Source organism: Echeneis naucrates, chromosome 2 (genome assembly GCF_900963305.1).
Source record: "Echeneis naucrates chromosome 2, fEcheNa1.1, whole genome shotgun sequence".
Taxonomy (NCBI): Eukaryota; Metazoa; Chordata; class Actinopteri; order Carangiformes; family Echeneidae; genus Echeneis; species Echeneis naucrates.
In genome coordinates, this window is record NC_042512.1 from 18,141,542 (window position 1) to 18,161,804 (window position 20,263).

General features: G+C 42.5%; 1 protein-coding gene across 10 annotated transcripts; it reads left to right on the plus strand.

Moving 5' to 3' along the window:
* Positions 1 to 5,058: 5,058 nt before the first annotated feature.
* Positions 5,059 to 19,054, plus strand: LOC115051273 (voltage-dependent L-type calcium channel subunit beta-4-like). 10 transcript variants are annotated; one of them, XM_029514674.1, is made up of 16 exons: positions 5,059 to 5,204; positions 6,602 to 6,685; positions 11,392 to 11,469; positions 11,521 to 11,562; positions 11,656 to 11,778; positions 11,952 to 12,079; positions 13,233 to 13,235; positions 13,841 to 13,917; positions 14,415 to 14,434; positions 15,440 to 15,520; positions 16,374 to 16,432; positions 16,691 to 16,800; positions 16,895 to 17,046; positions 18,189 to 18,284; positions 18,377 to 18,562; positions 18,652 to 19,054. In XM_029514674.1, the coding sequence occupies exons 1-16, from the start codon at positions 5,142 to 5,144 to the stop codon at positions 18,910 to 18,912; spliced, it is 1,563 nt and encodes a 520-aa protein (XP_029370534.1). In that variant the 5' UTR covers positions 5,059 to 5,141; the 3' UTR covers positions 18,913 to 19,054. The 10 variants fall into 10 exon arrangements, with proteins under 10 accessions (XP_029370534.1, XP_029370497.1, XP_029370506.1 ...); XM_029514637.1 differs by lacking the exon at positions 13,233 to 13,235; XM_029514646.1 differs by lacking the exon at positions 13,233 to 13,235 and having other exon boundaries at positions 11,392 to 11,457; positions 11,512 to 11,562.
* Positions 19,055 to 20,263: the final 1,209 nt, after the last annotated feature.

A 20,263-nucleotide genomic window follows, 5' to 3' on the forward strand; every position in this document is an offset into this window, starting at 1 on the left:
GTTTCTCTGACATGTAAACTGAAATGAGTGGCTGCATGGAGGTGGGAAAAATAATGAACTATACTAAACACTGGTTGGATCTATCTCTATTTAAAAAAAAAAAAAACATCTGTTGTTGACTTTGCATGATTTCCTACCACACTCCAAAAAGACAGTTTTGACAAACTGGTGACTCTAAACTGTCCGTAATTGTGAACGTGAGTGTACATGTTTGTCTGTTCCAAGTATATTAGGTATGAATGCAGACTCTCACCTCCTGGATGGAGTTAAACATTTACCAGGCACTTGTATAAACATGTTTTCACCTTTTTATTTTTTTTTTTGTGCTGCCTATTTCAACAAAGTGTGGATTATGGGTGAAATGATCACTCTGATATACAAATATATCATTTCCAAGGCGCTTCCTGGAAAAAGCAGGAATATTTTGTACACATCGCAGGGGAGAAAGGAGCACTATTGAATAACTCCTTTTAAAAACAGGTAGACGTTAAATGTTTTCTCAATTTGGAAACTCCATTAACTATATCTAAATATATCTATATATATATATCTTGTTTTTGTTCATGTTGACGATACATGTTTGTTAAATCATGCCTCACCTCTGCATGTGCACAGAAAATTCAATTGGAATTAATGTACTGCAAGTATCTGTGTTGTTTTCTCTGTAATTAGTACCAAACACTGTTGGCAGGAAGCGTCTTGGAAATTTTGACATTTTGACGACTGCTGAAAAACAAACCAAGCACATGGAACTACAAGAAAATGCGAAACCCCTACATTCATGAATCTGACCTTCACTGGGATTTTTCATCTTTCTAAAAGCAGAACTGTTCACCATCTGTTTCATATGTGACTAATGCCACAGGAAAAAAAAGTCGCACATATGTGCTTTAAATTATGGTTGAATAATTAACCATCTGGGTTTTCTTTTTCAGGCCACGACAACATTGTCAATATTTAAGTCGACCTGTGCTGGAAAATGTGTGTTGCACAAAATATCTTGCTTCTAAATTGTAAATACTAAGAAACGAATTCAGGTGTTTCTCACCATTTGCAGTGTTATGTAGCATGAAACAAACCGCCCTGACAATGTGTGTGTGTTAAAGTTTGCGTGCTTGCTTACAAGTATCGGCGTGCACTAATACTCTTCGATGAATATACAAAACATGTTTGTGTAAACTGTACAGGTATGTGTGGATGTATTTTGGCCAAGACATTGAAAAACAAATTTTTAGAAGGGTTTTGCTCACCCCCCCCTCCTCAAAAAAAAAAACAAAAAACACTTCCTCTGCGTATGCTCGGTGTGAATATGACTGAACACTGCCTTTTGGACACTGTGAACTTTTGGTACTCTATATTTTTGTATAATGTACACTGTTAAAAAAAAAAAAAATCAAAATTAATAAATCAATTTTGGTGCCGATATTTTTATCATGCATGCAAAAAGTTTTCAAAAGAAAACAATAACGACACAACAGGCTGTTCGCTTCAAAGAAGACAACTAGAGACTTGTCTTCTTTCACCTTAAGCCACAGTTAAAATCCATTTCTCTCTGATCTTTAGTTCTAATTTTAACTCTGCAGAATATTGTAAATTACATACAGCAATGAAATATGAATGAATGTTGCAACAGGAAGTCATAAAACAGAGAAACACATAAACAAATCAGTTTAGCTTGCTGCCCGCTTCCCAACAGCACACAAAAAAGTTTATTGCTTTTTGTATCCCGTTTATGGTTGAATTTTTTTTTCTTTAAGTGGTTTGACTGATGCACAAGCAGGAAGTGCAGGTGGGCTCCTTTTTAGTAACTTTTGTCTTTAATAATTGACAACACTTGAGAGCAGGTAAGTCTGAAAGACCTTCAGGTCTCTTGATAGCAATGTTTACGATTATATTTCTGTTTTTCAGGTCAAGAATTCCTGCCTGCTGAATAATAGAAATAACAAGAACTGGGAAAAAATGGAAGGACAGGTCACTTGAATCCATGAATGCATGAAAACGTGGTGGACTCCTCTTCAGCCCTACACAGGCACCTATAGGATTGCTGTGAACTTGTTTTTTTTGTCGTTTTGATTTTTTTCATAGCTCCAGGAGGCGATGCAGGTGTTGTCCTGATAGTCATCAGTTCTTTTTCCATTAACTTCAGCCTTTCTTTGCCACTAGGATTGATTCCTCCGTGAGGAAAAAAAAAGACACCACCAGGCTCAGTTTTTAGAAATCCTGCTTTCCATGGTCGAGGCTGTAATCCTGCTTGTGGTTTCCCATGGACACTGGACGGGTGATTGAGAGGTGCTGCTTGTTCACAGCCAGCGGGGACGCCCCACCTCACTGCCAGCGCTGGAAGGACACTCTGCTGCATTCGAGGTGTAAAACACAATTTAATACCAACATGTGTGTCTTCAGTGGATTTGGCACGCTGAATGCCAGGATTTATTGACTGATGTTTTAATGTCTGTTTTTTACATGTAATTGTGTGACCTCGCAGTTTTAATAATAGACCAGTGTGGAGCCATCCACTGTGAAATGTTTGACCCACCGAGTTCTCACATCGTTGCTCTGAACAGGCCGCACACTAGTGTTTATTGTTCACAGTCCGGTGAGCAGCACTACTCTGCTGTCTGAGAATTTAAACTGTTGGCCATCGTGTGCTCACGCTCTGCTTTTATTTATTTATTTTTTCATTCGAATTTTAGCAACAAGGGGGAAAAAAACTGGAGCAAAAGTCCATAAATATTGCACAGAATCTAGAAGATGCACTCAAGTTTGCAAGATGATTTCATTCATTGTGGACTTGCAGGCTTACTTAGCCACTTATTTTGTTATTTACTGTATTTGAGGTATAAAGTTATGTTGAATTATATTTCTCTCATTTTGTAATTCCTAAAAAATCAGTAAACCTTTACTCCTCCACATGATAAATTGTAACCATTCCAACAACAACCATTGTCATGCATTCCCTATTCAACTACCTTCCTTTCTAATGCAATTGCTAATTTTAACCCTGAACAAAACACGTCAGGTCTTAGTCAGAAAATAACTTGAAAATGACATTTGAGCATCATATAAGGAAGCTGGCTGTCCTTTTTCTGCTTATCAGACTGTACAGCACTCAGAAAGTTTGCATCGTTAGCATTCAACAACACTGAGCAGTCAAAAATTCACTTGTCAGTTGTCTGATCTCTGAACATGTGACAACACAAAATCCCCGAAACAAAGCGGCTCCTTTTTGCTTGTTCGATGATAAAATAAAAAAAAGTGCTTTGACACATATAGAGAGCTGCTACTGTGTAATTTGTCGCTTCTGGGACACCGTGCATCAAACTACAAATAAAATGCCTGTGTGCTTTTGGTATATATGCCAGTGGAGCATGATGTTTTTATCTCTGAGGTTCTTTAAAGAGAGTCATGCAGAGTCAGGCAACAAAGTGGTTACTAACCAAACTGCATGAAGGAGGACATGGCTATTTAGAGTATAGTGACTAAGATATTTTGAGGCTGTCAATATAACTGCTTCATCACACAGGTGAGTGCAGAGACACTCATGTTCCTTGCAGAAAAAGCACAGACCACTCATCAACTCAGATATCTGACCGAGTAGTGAAGATGTGTGAAGGGGAGCGTGTTCTTGGTTATTTTTGTTCACTGGAATGGTGGAAAAAAAGAAAGAGCCAAGGCAACAAATTGCTCCTGTGAGCGCTGCAACTTTGTAAGACGGAGATAAATGTTTTTGTATATGGTTTTTTTTTTTCCCAGGGAGAGTGCAAAAAGCAGAACAGAAGGGGTGATAAGAGTCTTCAGAAGCAGGGAGGAGAAAACTGCTGTCAGGAAAGAAAGAAACAAAGCAAAAACCACAAGGTTGTGGATCCAGCGAGTCCAGACAGGCAGGAGTGTGAGTCTAGGAGGTACCCTGCACTACTACACCACATGGGGAAAAAAACAAACAGGAAATAAGTATGATGAGTATCAAAATAATTTATATACAATTAAAGTTATAAGGAGATTAAAATCATGTCTGAGTGTTGAGCTTCCACTGAAGTATTTCAGATTTTTGTTGTACACTATCGCTCTCTAGTGCACAAGATGTGATTGTTCTGTGCCCCTTTTTCTGTCTTTATTTTGAAAATGCTGACATCTGCTGGGCAAAGAGAGTAAAGATATCCTGTCCACTAATGACTAACAATATTATCATGTACTAAAACACACACCAAGCTTAATTTATCTCGAATTTCCAGGCGTTCTTCCAAAAAAATGTTGCACACTTTATACATTTAAATCTGTCACTTTCACAATTTTCCTTTAAAACTCTGAACCAAAAGATGGAGGGAGCCTGTTCACTGTCACGATCTACACAAAAAAAGTGGCATGAAATGGAAACTGCCTGTGTTTGCAACTCAAAAGAAGACAACCGCCTTGAACTCGGTATCTGAATAAAACATTTGACATTTGAAGAGAGGCAGCATGTTGGCAATTGATAGCATGGGCATGAATTTTTATATTTTGTCTCTCAGCCAGTGGCACAGGACAAAAGAAAAATGCAGGTGGAGGGAAACTAATCTGAGAAATATCCTGCTGATGGTAAAACAGAAGTTATTTTTCCCCTCCAAACACAAATGACCTATTTTCCTACTTCTAAACGAGCAGCATTCAGGGTTGGAGAGCTGCCCTCATTTTAAAAAGATTAAAAGAAAGTTAAGATATATGGGACTGATTGGCAAGGATGACTTTTCTCTGATGATTGAAACCTGAATACATTTTTTATTTTTATTTGTAGTCTTGTAATTTTGGAATAAATTAATCTGTCTTTGTCAGCAGGTGTGGCTTGATACACCTGCTGTCTATTTATATACTGTAAATTGATGAATAAGACCCCCCCAACCCCCTCCCTCCTGTTTGGAAAGTAGTCGGCTCCATCATGCTGGCTCACCTGGCTGAGTGCGCAGGCGGCCTCAGTGTGCAGGAGGATCCAGATCAGTCAGCAGTCGTCCCGTCCGGAGGCGCGCAGCAGAGGAAAGCAGCAGGTCCTGAGCGCTCATGGTCTGTTAGTGAGGAGTGTGAAGCTGGAGCACGCAGCCCGGAACCCGCCACCCCTTCGCTGGGCTGGACCGGAGCAGCCCGCCCTCTGGACCGATGTCCTGGCCGAGATGTCCCGACACATCTACATACGGAACAAGATTGGCGAGGGCATCCAGGCGCCCATTTTCCAGGTGGGTCACTTCCAGCTCAGCTCATAGTTGACTCGTTTATTTTATTGTTTTATTAAAACAGAGATAGATTTTATTTTTATTTTTTATTGCAGTGACATTAAAAAGTTAATCATCAGAAGACACACTGTCCTAACTAACTCTTCTATCACTGTATAAAAACACAGATCTGAAGTCATGCAGTAATTCTGGAGTTAAGCACACATCTGTTGTTTATGATCAGCACACATTACCAGCAGAATAATTAAAGATATATTATATGCTACAGAATCACATTGAGCTGGAAAGCGTGTGTAAACTCTGATAGTTTTGATGCTTTTCACACTGAATATTTATTAATATCTTTAATATATTTAAGGTGAATTATGCATATGACCAAAGAAAAGAGAGAATATCTGAGACTCTTCAGTGTCATTGCACATTTCTCAACATGGGACTGTCATCCTGCATCCATCTCCTCCCGTTGGTCTAAAGTCATTTTACTTTACTTGTTATTGTACATTAAAGGCTTTTCAACTCCTTAGTCAACCAGCCTGTCTCGCCTGCCATGCAGCGTTTATTTTAATAGGCTATAAAATGTTGGAATTGGCAAAACTGTTATTTTCTCAGCACCATGTTGGGCTTCACTGAGCAATATCAGATGCAAACACGAACATTTAATTAAAATAAAAAGATGGCAGACAGACCATCGTGTGCACCAAATACAAAGGGGTAGTTAAATTATTTCTTTAATGACTGAATTATTGTTTTAGGTATATAATGTATGAAACTGTGGAATAATTCATAAAAAATTTGTATCTTTGGCAGAGGGCCTGTCTATAAAGATAAGTCAACCCATCAGCTGCCTTTAGATGGCTGATAACTTGTGCTCCTTCAGCTTCATTGATCATTGGAGGCTATCAATTCAAAGCTATTCATAGACTGAGCTAAGTTTATCCTTCATATCTGTTGGCTTGACTGGAGAGTCAGGGGAGAGATGGTGACCCAGATTAATGGCCCTGTTTCATAAATTCAGGGAAGTAGGTTCTGATGTTTTAACGGTCACATTGTCAGTGACTCTGGAGATTTGGACAGAAATGGGACAAATCACGGGCAGATAATTAATTTAGCTCCCTGGAGACGAACTCTGCTGGTATATTTAGATTTTTGGAAGAGCAACAGAAAAGTCAGGTGGAAAGGAAAAAGTAAGGAGGCGAGACACACAGACAGAATGCAAAAACATAAAGTAGACACTTAATTCGATCAAAGTTGACCTCATTATAACATTTAAATTAACTACAAAGAAGCTTCATCGAATCATTTTAAGTGTTGATGCAGTGCTTCTTACTGAATGCCTCATTCACAGAAAAGTTGCAGTCTCTGTCTCTACTGGTTGGTCTACATGTCGTTGTCTCACGCAGGTGAACCGAGGGACTTATTCGAGGAGGAGTCGACTCAAGAGGTCTGATGGCAGCACCACCTCCACCAGCTTCATCCTCAGACAGGTAGTTAACCGCAAATCAACGCCTCAGATGAGAATTTGAGACATTTCAGGATTACAAAATATCATAGCAGATGGTTTTCCAGGCTGTTACGAGTGTGTTGTGCCTGTTTTGCACTTGTTTGCGTCACATCTTCAACCCGCACTTCACAGTCAAGATGGTGACATGACACACACAGCCGTCGACTGCAGAGGGCAGTACTCTGCTGCTTGCAGAAGGCGTCAGTAAAAGAGGAGACAAAGAAGGCTGAAAGCTAATTAAAATAACATTTATTCAAAATGTTACGAATGTTCTGAACTCTAGTATTATTATTATTATTATTATTATTGTCTGAAGCTTCACTGGAAAGAGCACAGATGAGACTCTGAATGGTCGCTTTTATTCAAGTGAATAGAATCCAAGTTTTTCTGTCAGAAAACAAGTGAGATTTGAGATCTAGATTTTATCATGTGAATCCTCACACCTTCTGAGCTCACCTGCAGATGCCCCCACCCCCCCGTCGCTCTGCAAAGCAGCCCCCCGGTCTGACGCACAGTACTATATGTGGTCAAGTGCCAACGAGAAGTTGTCGGCGATAGCTGAGTGTAGGCTGTGAACAGAGCATGTGTAGTGTTGAACACGTAAGCCGGAGCTGCCTTATGTAACTTTATTTGTAACCTAATATAGAAGATAAGTTGTTTTTGCCAACACAAGTGGAGTTGTTGACAGAGTGTGGAACTCAGACACACTGTTGAACCTTCCTGAGGTGTCATGGGCCCAACTTGACAAGCCCTGACACCGACAGTAGGTGTGTTGTTGAAGTTGTTGAACAGGTTTAAACCTGTGTAGATGTCTATTTGCTTGATATTTGTAATTGTATTTTTCCGGACACCAGCTTCTTGTTTGGTTCGGCTCTGAGCTGGAGCTCTCTGTGATTCATTTGAACCTCTTTGAACCACAACACGTCAGAAAGCAATAAGACAGTGGTCATCACAGCCTCAAGGCTTTTATGTTACTTGCAATATAATTACGTTGATTTATACAATATCATACTTGATAAAGAAAAACCAGATTTGGAAATTTGAAAAATAATTTCATTCAGATCACCTTGATTGTATTTTTTGTCATCCCTGTATTTGTTTTACATATTGGAAGGTATGAGGTGCACTGAATGGAAGTTGGACATTGTAAAATCTTAAACAGCCCTCAAAAACAAAAAAGCATTTGGTGTGATGAAACTTTTGCAGGAGTACAGATCTGTCACTCGTGATTGGATCCACGAGAGTAAATACACGAAATTGCTCCTTTAAATGCGTAAATCCAACCTGTGCATTCATTCGGCCTCGTTTCATTTTCTCAGCCAAATGAAATGTATTTTTCTGCCCTCTAGAGAAAAAAAGAAAGCAGAGTGAGGATGAGAGGTAAGAGGGAAATGGAGGATGCTGCTCCCCCATTTACTCCTCCATCTCCCCTCTCATCCAAGCTGAGTGGACAGCCAGGCAGCCAATCAGCTCCTTGCACATTGGCTCTGTCATCAGGCTTGGATATTGAGGAAGGCTCCACTGCTCCGCTGCCGCTGCTGCTGCCGCCTCTGCTGCTCTCGCTGTGTATATGTATATGTGAGCGCCTGTGTGGGGGTGTGTGTGTGTGTGTGTGTGTGTGTGTGTGTGTATGTGTGTGTGTGTGTGTGTGTGTGTTGTGTATACATGTGTGTGTGCGTGTGTGCGTGGATGCCTGATGAAATGAAATGCCAGGATTTGGCTACCTCCAGGCAGAGCCTCTCCATCCTATAATGTGAGCCAGCCAGCAGCGCTGAGGGATCAGGGAGAAGCTGCATCCATCAAGCGACGGGCCTCAGGAGGACCAGGCGTGATCCAAAACAGGAGGGGAGATATTTCAACAACAACAAAAAAAAAAATCTTCTCTGCTGAGGAGAGAAGGGATTGTCGTCATCCTCCCCCCATCCATCCTTTTTTTTTTTTTTCTCTCTCTCTGTGGTACCCCCCGCTCCTGCTGCCTCCACTCTCATTTTTCCCCCTCATTCTTCTAGAGGCACTCGTTGGAATATCAAACCTCCATGTATGACAATTTGTACCTGCATGGATTTGAAGACTCGGAGGCGGTGAGTGTGTGAATCTGCTTTTGTGCTCTCTTGCTGTGTGTTTATTGATGGAAGCAGCTCAGCTGTGCGCGCACACACACACACACACACACACACACTAACACACGTAAGAGGCCTTTAATGGTTTAGCCAACAGTACACCGTAGCGTGATCGTGGGCTATGCTTGGCTGGGAGGGGGTTGGGTGGGTGGGTGTGAAGGGGGGTTCACATTAGGCAGACGGCTTCTGATGTGTGACATTCACACATTTCTGGATGTATGCGTGCGATGTGTGGTCCTGTATGTGCTGAATATGTGGCTGCAATCTGCCTGTCAGCCTGCAAGAACGACTGTGAGGAAACCACCAGAGCCAAGAGGAGCCATTTAGTGCCCATCACACTCTGTACCTCTCAGAGACCTAGCCCTGATTCAGAGAGGAAGATGGGATCATGTTAATTGGCCATTTCTCCTCTACAGCCCATTACACAGCCACACTCAGACAATAAATCCTTGTGTCACATTTGTACATTTATCACTTTAAAAAAAAAATAAAAAAAAAAAAATGAAGAAGATGATGCGGCTGAGTGTTTTGTCTCTGACCCTGCGTCTGCGTGCTGGGCTGGCTCTGCCGAGGCTCCGAGAAACATGCATCGTGATGTCATTAAGTGGATTATGATGTTGATGAGTCACATGCTGAAGCTACTCCATTGGATAACGGCTCGGATGCTTCAGTGCGACCTCAACGCTTCCACACGGACAAATGAAATGATGTCCAGGATGACTTGTGTGTGGGGGACTGAAGGTTTCACAGAAATGGAGGCAAAATGGTCTGGAGAAGGAAACACTTTTCTCTGCACTGTTTTCAGGTGATTTATGATAATTAATGTCTCAGGAACATAAAACATCTCACACACATGAAGTTGGTGTACTTGGAGGAGAATAATCTTTAGAGGAGATGTCCTCACTTTTAGTTCTGACACAAGCGCCAAAAACTGTGGATCCTACAATTCCCATAATCCCACTCTGTAGGGTTTTTGATGAGGCACTCCCTGTCTGGTAAACGTCTGTCTCTCAGGCGCTGCATACCCAGACGTCCTCCTGATGATTCCTAATGACTCCATTGCTTTTTGTCGATTAACAAACAAGATCTGAATGTGTAAAACTGGTGGAATGCCCCTTTAAAAGAAAAACGCTCTGAAGTATTTTTATCTGTTCTCTTACTGTTCCTCTGAAATTTTCCTCTTCCTCTCAGAAACGTCTGGTGCCACTTCATGATTACATGCACACTATCCAGATGAGCAGCGTGCTGAAGTCAGGCCCGGCCGCTGCTAGCTTGTAAAAAAGAGGGGGAAAGTGCTTAGCTGGGATGACAAGCTTGATTGATCTTCTCTGGACGAATGGTCTTCTTTAATTGAATCATCATTAGTGGCTGATTGTTTAGATTAACACAGCAGAAGGAGACAGACATGTCCAAGCAAAAAAAAAAAAAACAATAATTAAAATGAAAAAATAAAAGTCGTCTTACTGGAATTCTCACAGTGCAGTAGTGAACAAAATAAAAGATAAAAGCATTTTAACTAAAGCTTGTTTTTCTTTATCTTTAAAGATGTTGAAAGTGGCTCTGTAACCTTAATTTCAGTCCTCCTGCTCCTCTGACGATGGTCTTTTCTGTATATTGTCACATTTTACCAGCTTGCTCTTTAGTTCTTGGTGTTGTATCTTACTGTTAATGATCCGTCTTGTTCTTGAAAGAGAAAATAATTTTCACATAGTTGGTGTCACTGCCCTCAAACACCAAATTAACTTTCTTATGTAGATGGAGAAAATGAAGCTTATTGAAAAATCTGATAAATGACTGTCAGTCTTTAATTCCATGGTTAGCTAGCCATGTAGCAGCTATGTTTGAATGTGATATTTTTCCCTTACATGAATTATATGGCCTGTCGACCAAGTTCAGATGTGTGATTGTGTCACATCTGTCGAGTGTAGGGCACAATGCCAGGAGAAATTAAGAAAAAAAAAAAATATTGTTTGTGGGACATATTATTGGCTGTGTGTGGTCATACAAACTGCTGACAACACCGGAATGGAAATACCACTTTGTCTGAGATGCTCCTGGCAGTCTGCTCTTTTCTACATCACCCATTTCACCTGGTCTGCATCCAGAGCGCCAAGGCACGACTCAGGATTTGGCGCTCCCGATGAGCGATGGCGTGAACTCATGACAGTCATTGATCCCATGAAGATTTCCTTTCGCTCTCTCTTTCTCACATCTCAGTTCTGACTGTGTGACCAATGTCGTGTTTTGTATGAACCTCGTCGTCCCTTTGTCTGCACAGAGAAACAGACCCGATCATTTTCTGTGCTCAAACCTCAGGTCTCACTATGTGGAGAGGTGTTGAGTGGAGTGCTTCTCCTGATTTCCACTGCTTTGTCTCAGTTTTATTTTCAGTGGCTGCTTGTGCATGATGAAATCTGTACAGCAGCTCTGGCTGTCAGGAAAGGTGAGACTATTTGAGCTGCCTGGTTGTCCATGAGCCTGGTCTTTCTCCTGATTCTGATCACTGTGTGAGTTTTATTTATTTTACTTTTTTTTCCTGGTCAAACTAAGCTGTCATTTCTGTTTGCAGGGCTCAGCTGATTCGTATACTAGTAGACCATCAGACTCAGATGTCTCTCTGGAGGAGGAGCGGGAGGTGCAGGCCCAGGTCCAGAGCCAGAGCCCAAGCCAGAGCCAAGGACCGGGACAGAGCCGACAGGAGAGGGAGCAGCAGGCCACCATTCAACTGGAGAGAGCTAAGGTATCTGAGACAGAATCACCAGCATCATCTAGCCAATAAATATTTTGACTATGTATTTTTTATTCTCAATGAGTGTGTTCTCCTGTCTTTAAGGCCAAACCTGTGGCCTTTGCTGTAAGGACCAATGTCAGCTATTGTGGTGCGTTGGATGAGGATGTTCCAGTCCCGGCCACAGCCATCTCTTTCGACGCCAAGGACTTCCTCCATATAAAAGAGGTACGTGTGTACTTTTTAATGAATCATCACTCACCGCGCAGGAGCTTGCAGTCCGAAGTTTACGTCAGATAATGGATGGATGAATGGGAAGATGGACTTATTCATTCCAGCTTTTTTTTGTTTTCTTTTTGTTTGTGTGTTTTTGTTTTTTTCTTAAACTTGAACATCCTCAGAAATTCAACAATGACTGGTGGATAGGTCGGTTAGTGAAAGAAGGCTGTGAGATCGGCTTCATCCCCAGCCCCCTGAAGCTCGAGAACATCCGGCTCCAGCAGGAGCAAAAGAGAGGACGAGTCCAAGGGTAAGTAACAGTAAAACACACCTCTTCGTTATCCTCCAGAATAATTGGACAGGACAAACAGCAGTGAACAAAGAACTGTCTTATATGTGTAGGAGACGAATCAAATAAATATTAAGTCTCTGATGGGAAGGAAACAGACTCTGCCTCTGCTATTGACTAATACTTCACCTGCTGGGGGGTGTCAAGGCTTGCTGAATTTGACCCTCCATGTGCCTCTACAGCTGGAGATTTATATCATCATTACCCTTTTGCTTCCATCTCCATGTTTAGCTTCATTAATGGCCCAACAGCTGTTTTGCCGCAGATGTTCTTATCGCAAGTTTCCCACCACTTTAATGTCACAGCTCCTACTTTAAACTTCGACTTCAAGCATCATGGGTGATGATGGTGAACAAACACACCACTGCTGAGTAACTCTGCACATAAATGAAACGGTTAACTGTTTAAATTTGGACTATAGCTGAAACAGATTGTGACTTTTGAGTTATTGCAATAGAATTCATCATGTTCTGACGGAAAAATAAATAAATATCAACGTAAATCACATTGTCTGTCCATACATGCTGTGCACACCTGGTTTTAACTATTACACACGGGTCTCCAATCAGAGTAAATTCTCCTTGGTAGAAATCTAATCATCTCTTCGACATTGTCAATTTCTGATTTATTTTGAAATCTATTTGACCCAGGTCTGCTCATGTGAGCCATTCCTCTCTGCTCCGTCACTCCTGCTCATGCCGATGGTATCAGTGAAGCCGTTTCAATAGCTGTAATTGGCGCCTTTGCTTGTGTGTGTGATGTGTCTTGAAGGTTCTGTCATCCAGAGTTTGTACAGTAACTCACACATACTTCCTCAAGCCGTGCTTTTGAGTTTAATACTAATCTTACTAGACCGAGGAGCTTCAGGGCTTCACTTACTAGCTTGACTTCTGTGGCTTCTTGTCACCAAGCTCAGCTCAGACAAAGACAGACATTCAAAGCCCATTAACCAGGACTACACTTTCATTGTTACTGAAAAACAGGATCCCTCTGTGAGGTCTGCTGCTTCCAGAGATGATGGAAAGCCTGAAATTCAGAAATAAAAGTCCCTTTTGGTCCTCTAATATTCACTCCACACTAAAACCGGTCAGGGAATTAGGAAAAAGTAAGTAAGAAGGTGTTTTTGAAGAGTTAAAAAAAAAATATGATTCCTGTCTTAATTGTCTTCACTAATTATTGGAAGGAAATTAATTTCACCCACATGGACATTTTCTGCAAGTGTAACTCACCAGGCGTAAATTTCAGTCTTACAACTTCTTCAGCTCAGCATAACGTCCAGAGCAGGTCTGAGTCATAAATCCGCTCAGACCGCACAGGAGACTATTTACCAGGCTGGACACTGAAACAAATGATCCACTTTGGTAATTTTAGGATTTGTTGACCAGCGGCTCTAAGGTGTGGGATTTCGATGGTGAGCTGCGATTGGATGGAAAGAATGGAAAGAAAAGAGATGCATCTCAATAAAGAAACACCAGATTACAGCAGAAAACCTTTTCTGCCTGCGACGTTAACAACCTCACAGAGATAAAAGTCGTAAAATTTTAGCAGCAAATCTGATTAATCAATATTTTCCTTCCACATTTTACACCCTTTCTTTGTCTTCAATGACCAGTTTCAGCCTTGATATATTTTCATTTAGTTTAATTTTTTTTTCTGTCATTTTCCACATTAATGCCGTGGTGTGTTTCTGTCTTCTTTTTTATTCCCTCTTGTCTTTTCCAGTAAGTCTGGAGGGAACTCCTCTTCCAGTGTAGAGGATGAGGTATCTGCCTCTATCCGACCCCTCATATCCTCTGCAGGTGAGAGCATCGGACGGGGGGAGAGGGCCGTTAATAGCCAGCTTCCAGCTTAGAGCCGAACATCCTGAACCGCAACAACATAGAGCGAATAAGACTCTAAAGCCTTCCCGTGTCTCTGCATAGAGCATAAGTTCACTGCGTAGAGTTGTTGGTACATTTTCCCATCATCCTCCTCTTCCTCCAGTTGAGGACTGCAGGCGCTCTGAGACTGGAGCTTACCACAGTGTGAACCCAACGACAAGACTATGAGCCCCCCTCTGAAGTGCACTCATGTGACTTTGTGAATATTACCTTAGGACAATAGAAATCCTTTCTTGTATGTTTCATATTATAAACGTTCTGGTTATCCTTGATAGGTTTCATTTTGCTATTATGATGAAAAGTTGCTCGTGTGAAGCATGTTTGGATGTGTTGAGATATTATGGCGACGCTTGGCCTTCCAGCAGCTTCTGACGACGCTGTCACTGTCTTCTCTCCCCTCCCCCCCCTCCTTACAGGAAAGCAGAAACAGAAAGTGGTAAGTTGGTTTGACGGTAAAACCTCCTCATTGACCATCTGCCATCATAAAACGACAGGAAGCAGTAGCACTGACGTTATAACCTCATGCCACATCTGAGAACACACAATACTTCAGCCCGACTGAAGTATACGGTGCCAGATCATGACCATCCCTCTGATGCCAAAGCTCTTCGTGTCTTGTCTCATAACTGCAGCCAGCTACATCCAGGATCATTTTAATGCCTGTCGTTTGTTTGTGTTGTATTCAGTAGAATTCTTCACATTTTGACAAAAGAGAGATGTGAAGATTGAGGCTGAATTCAGCTAACTGTTCAGATAGATATTACATTTAATTTTACTCTAAGTTGGTTCTTTCAGCTCCTCAGTGGATTGAGCTTTTCCACGGTTCACTGTATTTACTGTTCAATACATTATTATTTGATATGACTGACTTTTTCATTGTGGTGGTTTTGGTACTTTTGCACATCAGCTCAGCATCTTCACACACAGTGATTTTCATAGCTAAATAATGTCTTTGGCATGGTCACATCGTGTGCAGCTCCTTATTGTGACGTTGGCTCTGGTATTGTGTGAATGGAAAAGACTGTAGTCTAGTGGAACTGATCATATCCATCTATCTCTGTAGCAAAGGAAAACATTTATTACTTGGTCAAAATGTAACTACGTGGTCTTTCAGAGTTCTTTTAATGAAGTAATTTACCTAAAATGTGCCTAACTATGTCCTGCATTTTTGGGAAAAGAGCAGCAGGCAGTCTTCGTCACAATGTTTGGCATTTTATAGGAATTAATTGAGTAAATGGATTAATTCAAAATTTTTCATGTTATTACATTTTGACAAATCACAACAGTTAGACCGTAATCATTCTCCACGTGCCCCAACATGGCAACACATCTGATTGTGACTGGAGTTGAATTGAACTCCGCTGTGTTTTTGTGTGGATTCCTTTTGTTTTGCTCGTGGCGAGTCGTCTGCCGCTGATTAAATATATTTTTGCATTAATAGACGGAGCACGTTCCCCCATATGACGTGGTTCCCTCCATGAGGCCTGTGGTGCTGGTGGGACCATCGCTCAAGGGTTATGAGGTGAGCTGTCAGCGTTTACGATATCATCACTGATTCACTGTCTCTGAGTGAAAGCATAAAAAACATAGCTCAGTAAATTAGATGTTTGGTGATGCAAAAATGGCGAAATTATTGAAAGAACTGGAGTCCTGCAGTCTTTCTCTCAATCACCCAAAATAGCTTGCTTTTAGCACAGTTAATGGTGTGTCATCGCCCACGTAACATCCAGATTGCAGTCAGAGTAATGAGGAGACCACGAGGTCACACGAGAATATGTTGGATAAGAGCGATAAGAGTGTCTTCCTTGAACCGCCTTGTTGCTTTCGTTGCTTTCTATATCAAGGTGATGTTTACAAATGCTGTGTAAAAAAATATGAGGGAAAATTAACACTTTTAGAGATGAATTAAACACACAAACACGGAAATAGATGGGTTGAAAAAAAGAGGAAAGAAAAAGCCCAAGTCATCAGATTATTTGAGTGTCGGGAACACAATAGTCATCTGATGATGTCAGATCAATCCTGTAAAGGCATCATATGCCATCATGGTTTTTTTTAGCAACAGAACAAAGACCATCTGTCTTGTCCTCCTGGATCTGCCTGATGGATGGGAGTTCATTCATTTTAGAGTCACAGGGGCGGCTGAAGCCTCTCCCAGCATCCACTGGGCAGGAGCCAGGGAAAACACTGGGAACAGATTAGGAGCCAATGGCAGACCTCACATAGACAGAAACACATTTACATCTTAAAAAGAGGTTCAAAATGTCTTTGAGATCGTGCCGTCTTATACAGACAATATTCCACCCACATTCTAACCGTCTGAAACCACGACAGCACAAAATTAAACTGTGTATACAACTTCTCTGTCTGCACAGGTGACGGATATGATGCAGAAAGCACTGTTTGACTTCCTCAAGCACAGATTTGATGGCAGGTAAGTCACATTTTGGACGTCTGTATTTTTGTGCGTTGGATAACTTACTTTGCAAAGAGCAAAAGTGAAGATAAAATGCATGACTGTGAAGTTTTCACGTCTCATCACTAACGCCCATCTCCACATTTTTGCCTCATCCTCCCATCAGTCCTGCTGTGTATATTCACCACTCCATTTTGCCCTGCCCTCTGCCTCCTTGTCGTGCATTTGGGTTCAAATCCGTACGGGTGATTCTCACGACGATCCTTTTTTTTACAGGATATCTATCACACGTGTCACGGCAGATATATCACTAGCCAAGAGATCTGTTCTGAATAACCCCAGTAAGAGGGCCATCATCGAAAGATCTAACACTCGCTCCAGTTTAGGTAAGAAAACTCAGCTGTACCGATTTAACTTTCTGTTCAGGGACTAATTTATTTCAAATGTTCAAATTCACATCCTTTGTTTGGATCCCGTCAGCTGAGGTGCAAAGTGAGATCGAGAGGATCTTTGAGCTGGCCCGCTCCCTGCAGCTGGTGGTGCTGGATGCTGACACCATCAACCACCCAGCGCAGCTCCTCAAGACCTCCCTGGCCCCCATCATCGTCCATGTGAAGGTCTCCTCGCCGAAGGTACTGTATGCTGGGAAAACCCAGACGAACCTGAAAGGTTTGTCTCTTTGAGGCTAACTGAAGCACAGCAGCTGATTTTATTTAGTGTTTTGTGAGTTTAGACTGCCCTTTTTGTTCAGTCAAGCCTGGACAAAGCTAAAGTCTACGATCTGATCTCTTCAGCTACTGTCCCACAGAGTCACTCTGTTGTTGGAGACCAACAACGAGAGCACCTAAACTTATTAAAGGTAACAGTCCCAACTTTAGGTCCGTACTTTTCCTTCACTGGTGTCAGCTCAGCACAGTGTTTCAGATGAAACCAGCATGAAATGCGTAATTCAAAGCCTCTGAATGAGATTTGAGATGTGTGGAGTCAGTTCAGGTCTCAGATCTGCACTATGGCACCTTTTGCATGGAGGAATATGTATGCTGCACAACAGTGAACAGTCAGGCTAGTTAGGAACCTCCTAAATATCACTCCTGTGGATTCAGATCTGTGTTCCACATCCATCTTTCTGCCTGGTTTTACACCACATGCTCCTAGCATGCAGAACGCTCGCTTTGCTACAGCTATATATCACCCGTAAAACCAGGAGGCAGAGTTTGAAAAAGGCCTTTTAACGTGTCGGCTATTTTAGATTTCTTAGAAAAACAGCAAAAACACATTTTACTTGACAGTAGAAGAACAAAGTGAACAGCCAAAAATGATGATGGTGTTACATGAACACAGATAACTGGGGATCAGGTTTCATTTAACAAAGGCAGGCTACTGCAGACAAACATAGACTATGTATGCATAGGTATGCATTGAGTTTATTTCATTTCAGATCAACAGAAAGAGAAAGCGGATAAAAGATAAAAGCCCAGATGTTCATAGATCTGCACCATCATTAATATGAGTGGAACAGTCGGAGAGAGGAAAATGGCGACTTTAAATACAACTCTGATTCATTCTTAACACATAATTCTCCACATTCGTCAGGAATTTGGGGTCATTACTTTATTTTGCACAAACATCAGTTTGATGGGCTACAGATTTCCTTATCCCTCCACCACTTCTGCACTGTGCATGTGACGAGGAGGATTCTGGGTGACCTGAAACAGAAGCGGCAAAAACTGTGACACTTTCGATGTAACTGGAGCATCATGTACTTTCTGTCCAGGTCCTGCAGAGGTTAGTCAAGTCCAGAGGAAAGTCCCAGAGCAAACATCTGAATGTCCAGCTTGTGGCGGCAGATAAATTGGCCCAGTGTCCTCCGGTAAGTTCATACGCTGAAGGAAATCTAAACGCTCTCCTAAATGTCGGATTCTGCGTCTGACTGTCCTTCCGCCGGCCATCTGCCGCTAACAGGAAATGTTCGACATCATCCTGGACGAGAACCAGCTGGAGGACGCCTGCGAGCATCTTGCCGAGTACCTAGAGGCCTACTGGAAAGCAACCCATACCTCCATGGCGACGCCCCTGAACCCCCTGCTGGGACGCAACCTGGGCCCCACCACTCTGACCCCCTACCCCACCAGCATCTCTGGACTGCAGGTACACGTAGGTACAGTGTGCGTGGATGCTGACGGTAGCCCCCGTCCCCCGCCTCACCTTTGTCCTCGGTGTGTCCGTGTGTCTAGCAGAGCCAAAGGATGCGACAGAGCAACCACACGGGAGACCACTCAGCCCCCAACGAACGTCGCAACCTGATGACGTCAGACGAGAATTACCACAACGAGCGGGCGCACAAGGGACGCAACCGCATGTCATCCGGTTCCCAGCATAGCCGAGAACAGCAGGACCCCTACCAGGACTACCAGGACCCCTATCAGGATGCTTACAAGCCACATCGCAACCGCAGCTCACCGGGCAGCTACAGCCATGACTCCCGGCACCGGCTCTGAGCCCACCTCTGTCTCCGCCGGGGGCCCCACACGGCCCAGATCCCACCCAAATCAAAACGCTGCAACAGAGCCAAGATGGTCCCAAATTGTACCTTTTTTTTTTTTTTTGTTTGTTTGTTTGTTTGAGGTTGTGTTCATCTGTTTTAATCTACCTGGCTGTTTTTCTCTTTCAAGGTCAAACAAAGTCACGTTCAGGTGTTGGCTTTTAATCGAGCTGCCAGGGAAACCCCATCCATCAGCAGCCTGAGTCGTCGAGAGGTTTCGGGACGCCAACGTTAACCGATGCTGTAAAATCAAGTCCTTTCATTTACGTTCCTGGGACCTTTTGGGATTGTACTAACACGAAGCTCAGCAGACGTGCAGTGCAGTTTGGGCTTGTTGCCTGTGTCAGCAAGCTAATTATGGATAGTGGTCAGATGGTGATGGCGGACTGGTGTCTAAGTGCCCGGGACGCTGCACCAGGTCGGAGGGAGGTCTATTACACACGGACTGCTGAAGGCTGCTGACCCCTGCTGTGGGTCATGTATAAATCCTCTCATCATTTAGCTTATTGCATGCTGATAGATGATCCACCGCCGCGTCCACCTCATTGATATTTTGTACCCAGACACGGAGGTCCTGTTGACCGCGGGGAGGCGTCGGGGCTCGGTGGTCACGCGCGAAGACGATATTCGATTGCTAGTTTTGAAAAACTGGTGCTTCACATTCCCAGACTATTTTGCAATTTGAAAGGTACTTTGAGCAAGGCCAGCTTTTCTGTAGCATAGCTTTAGGATTTCTTTTGGGTGAAGACCCTCACCGTCATAAGAAGTGCAGATTCTGATGGTGCTGGGATCAGATCTCAGTGACACTGTAGGGGAAGGCAATACTGCTTCTGTTCTGAACAGGGAGCACTTAGAGAGCTAGAGAAGTCTCAGATAGTGTAGTGAAACACATAGCAATGCATTTGATGTTGTTGACATATGGACCAGCATAAAAACCAATGCTAGGAGAACTTTTTGTGCAGTTTGGGATTTAGCCCCTGCCAGCGTGAATGCATTTGGAACAATTATGACTATTGTTATTTTAATTTTTTTTAGTCTGATAGACCTAAAGGAGCATCCGCTGCCAGAGCTGCAGGTTGTTTTGGGTTTATTAGAATCAGAATGAAATCAGTCATTTAGAGGTAAAACAAAACGTGTAGATGTTGGTTACCAAGTCAATAGTAAGTCATGCAATTGGTTGATTGCTATCAGTGTTCCTTCTTTTGGGAGATTTTGGGGATTAAAGCATTAAAAATGTGACATGGCAGGATCGATTGCATCATGTTCATTCTCTGTGTAGCTGGCATGTTGTCCTGACTGCAGAGCAT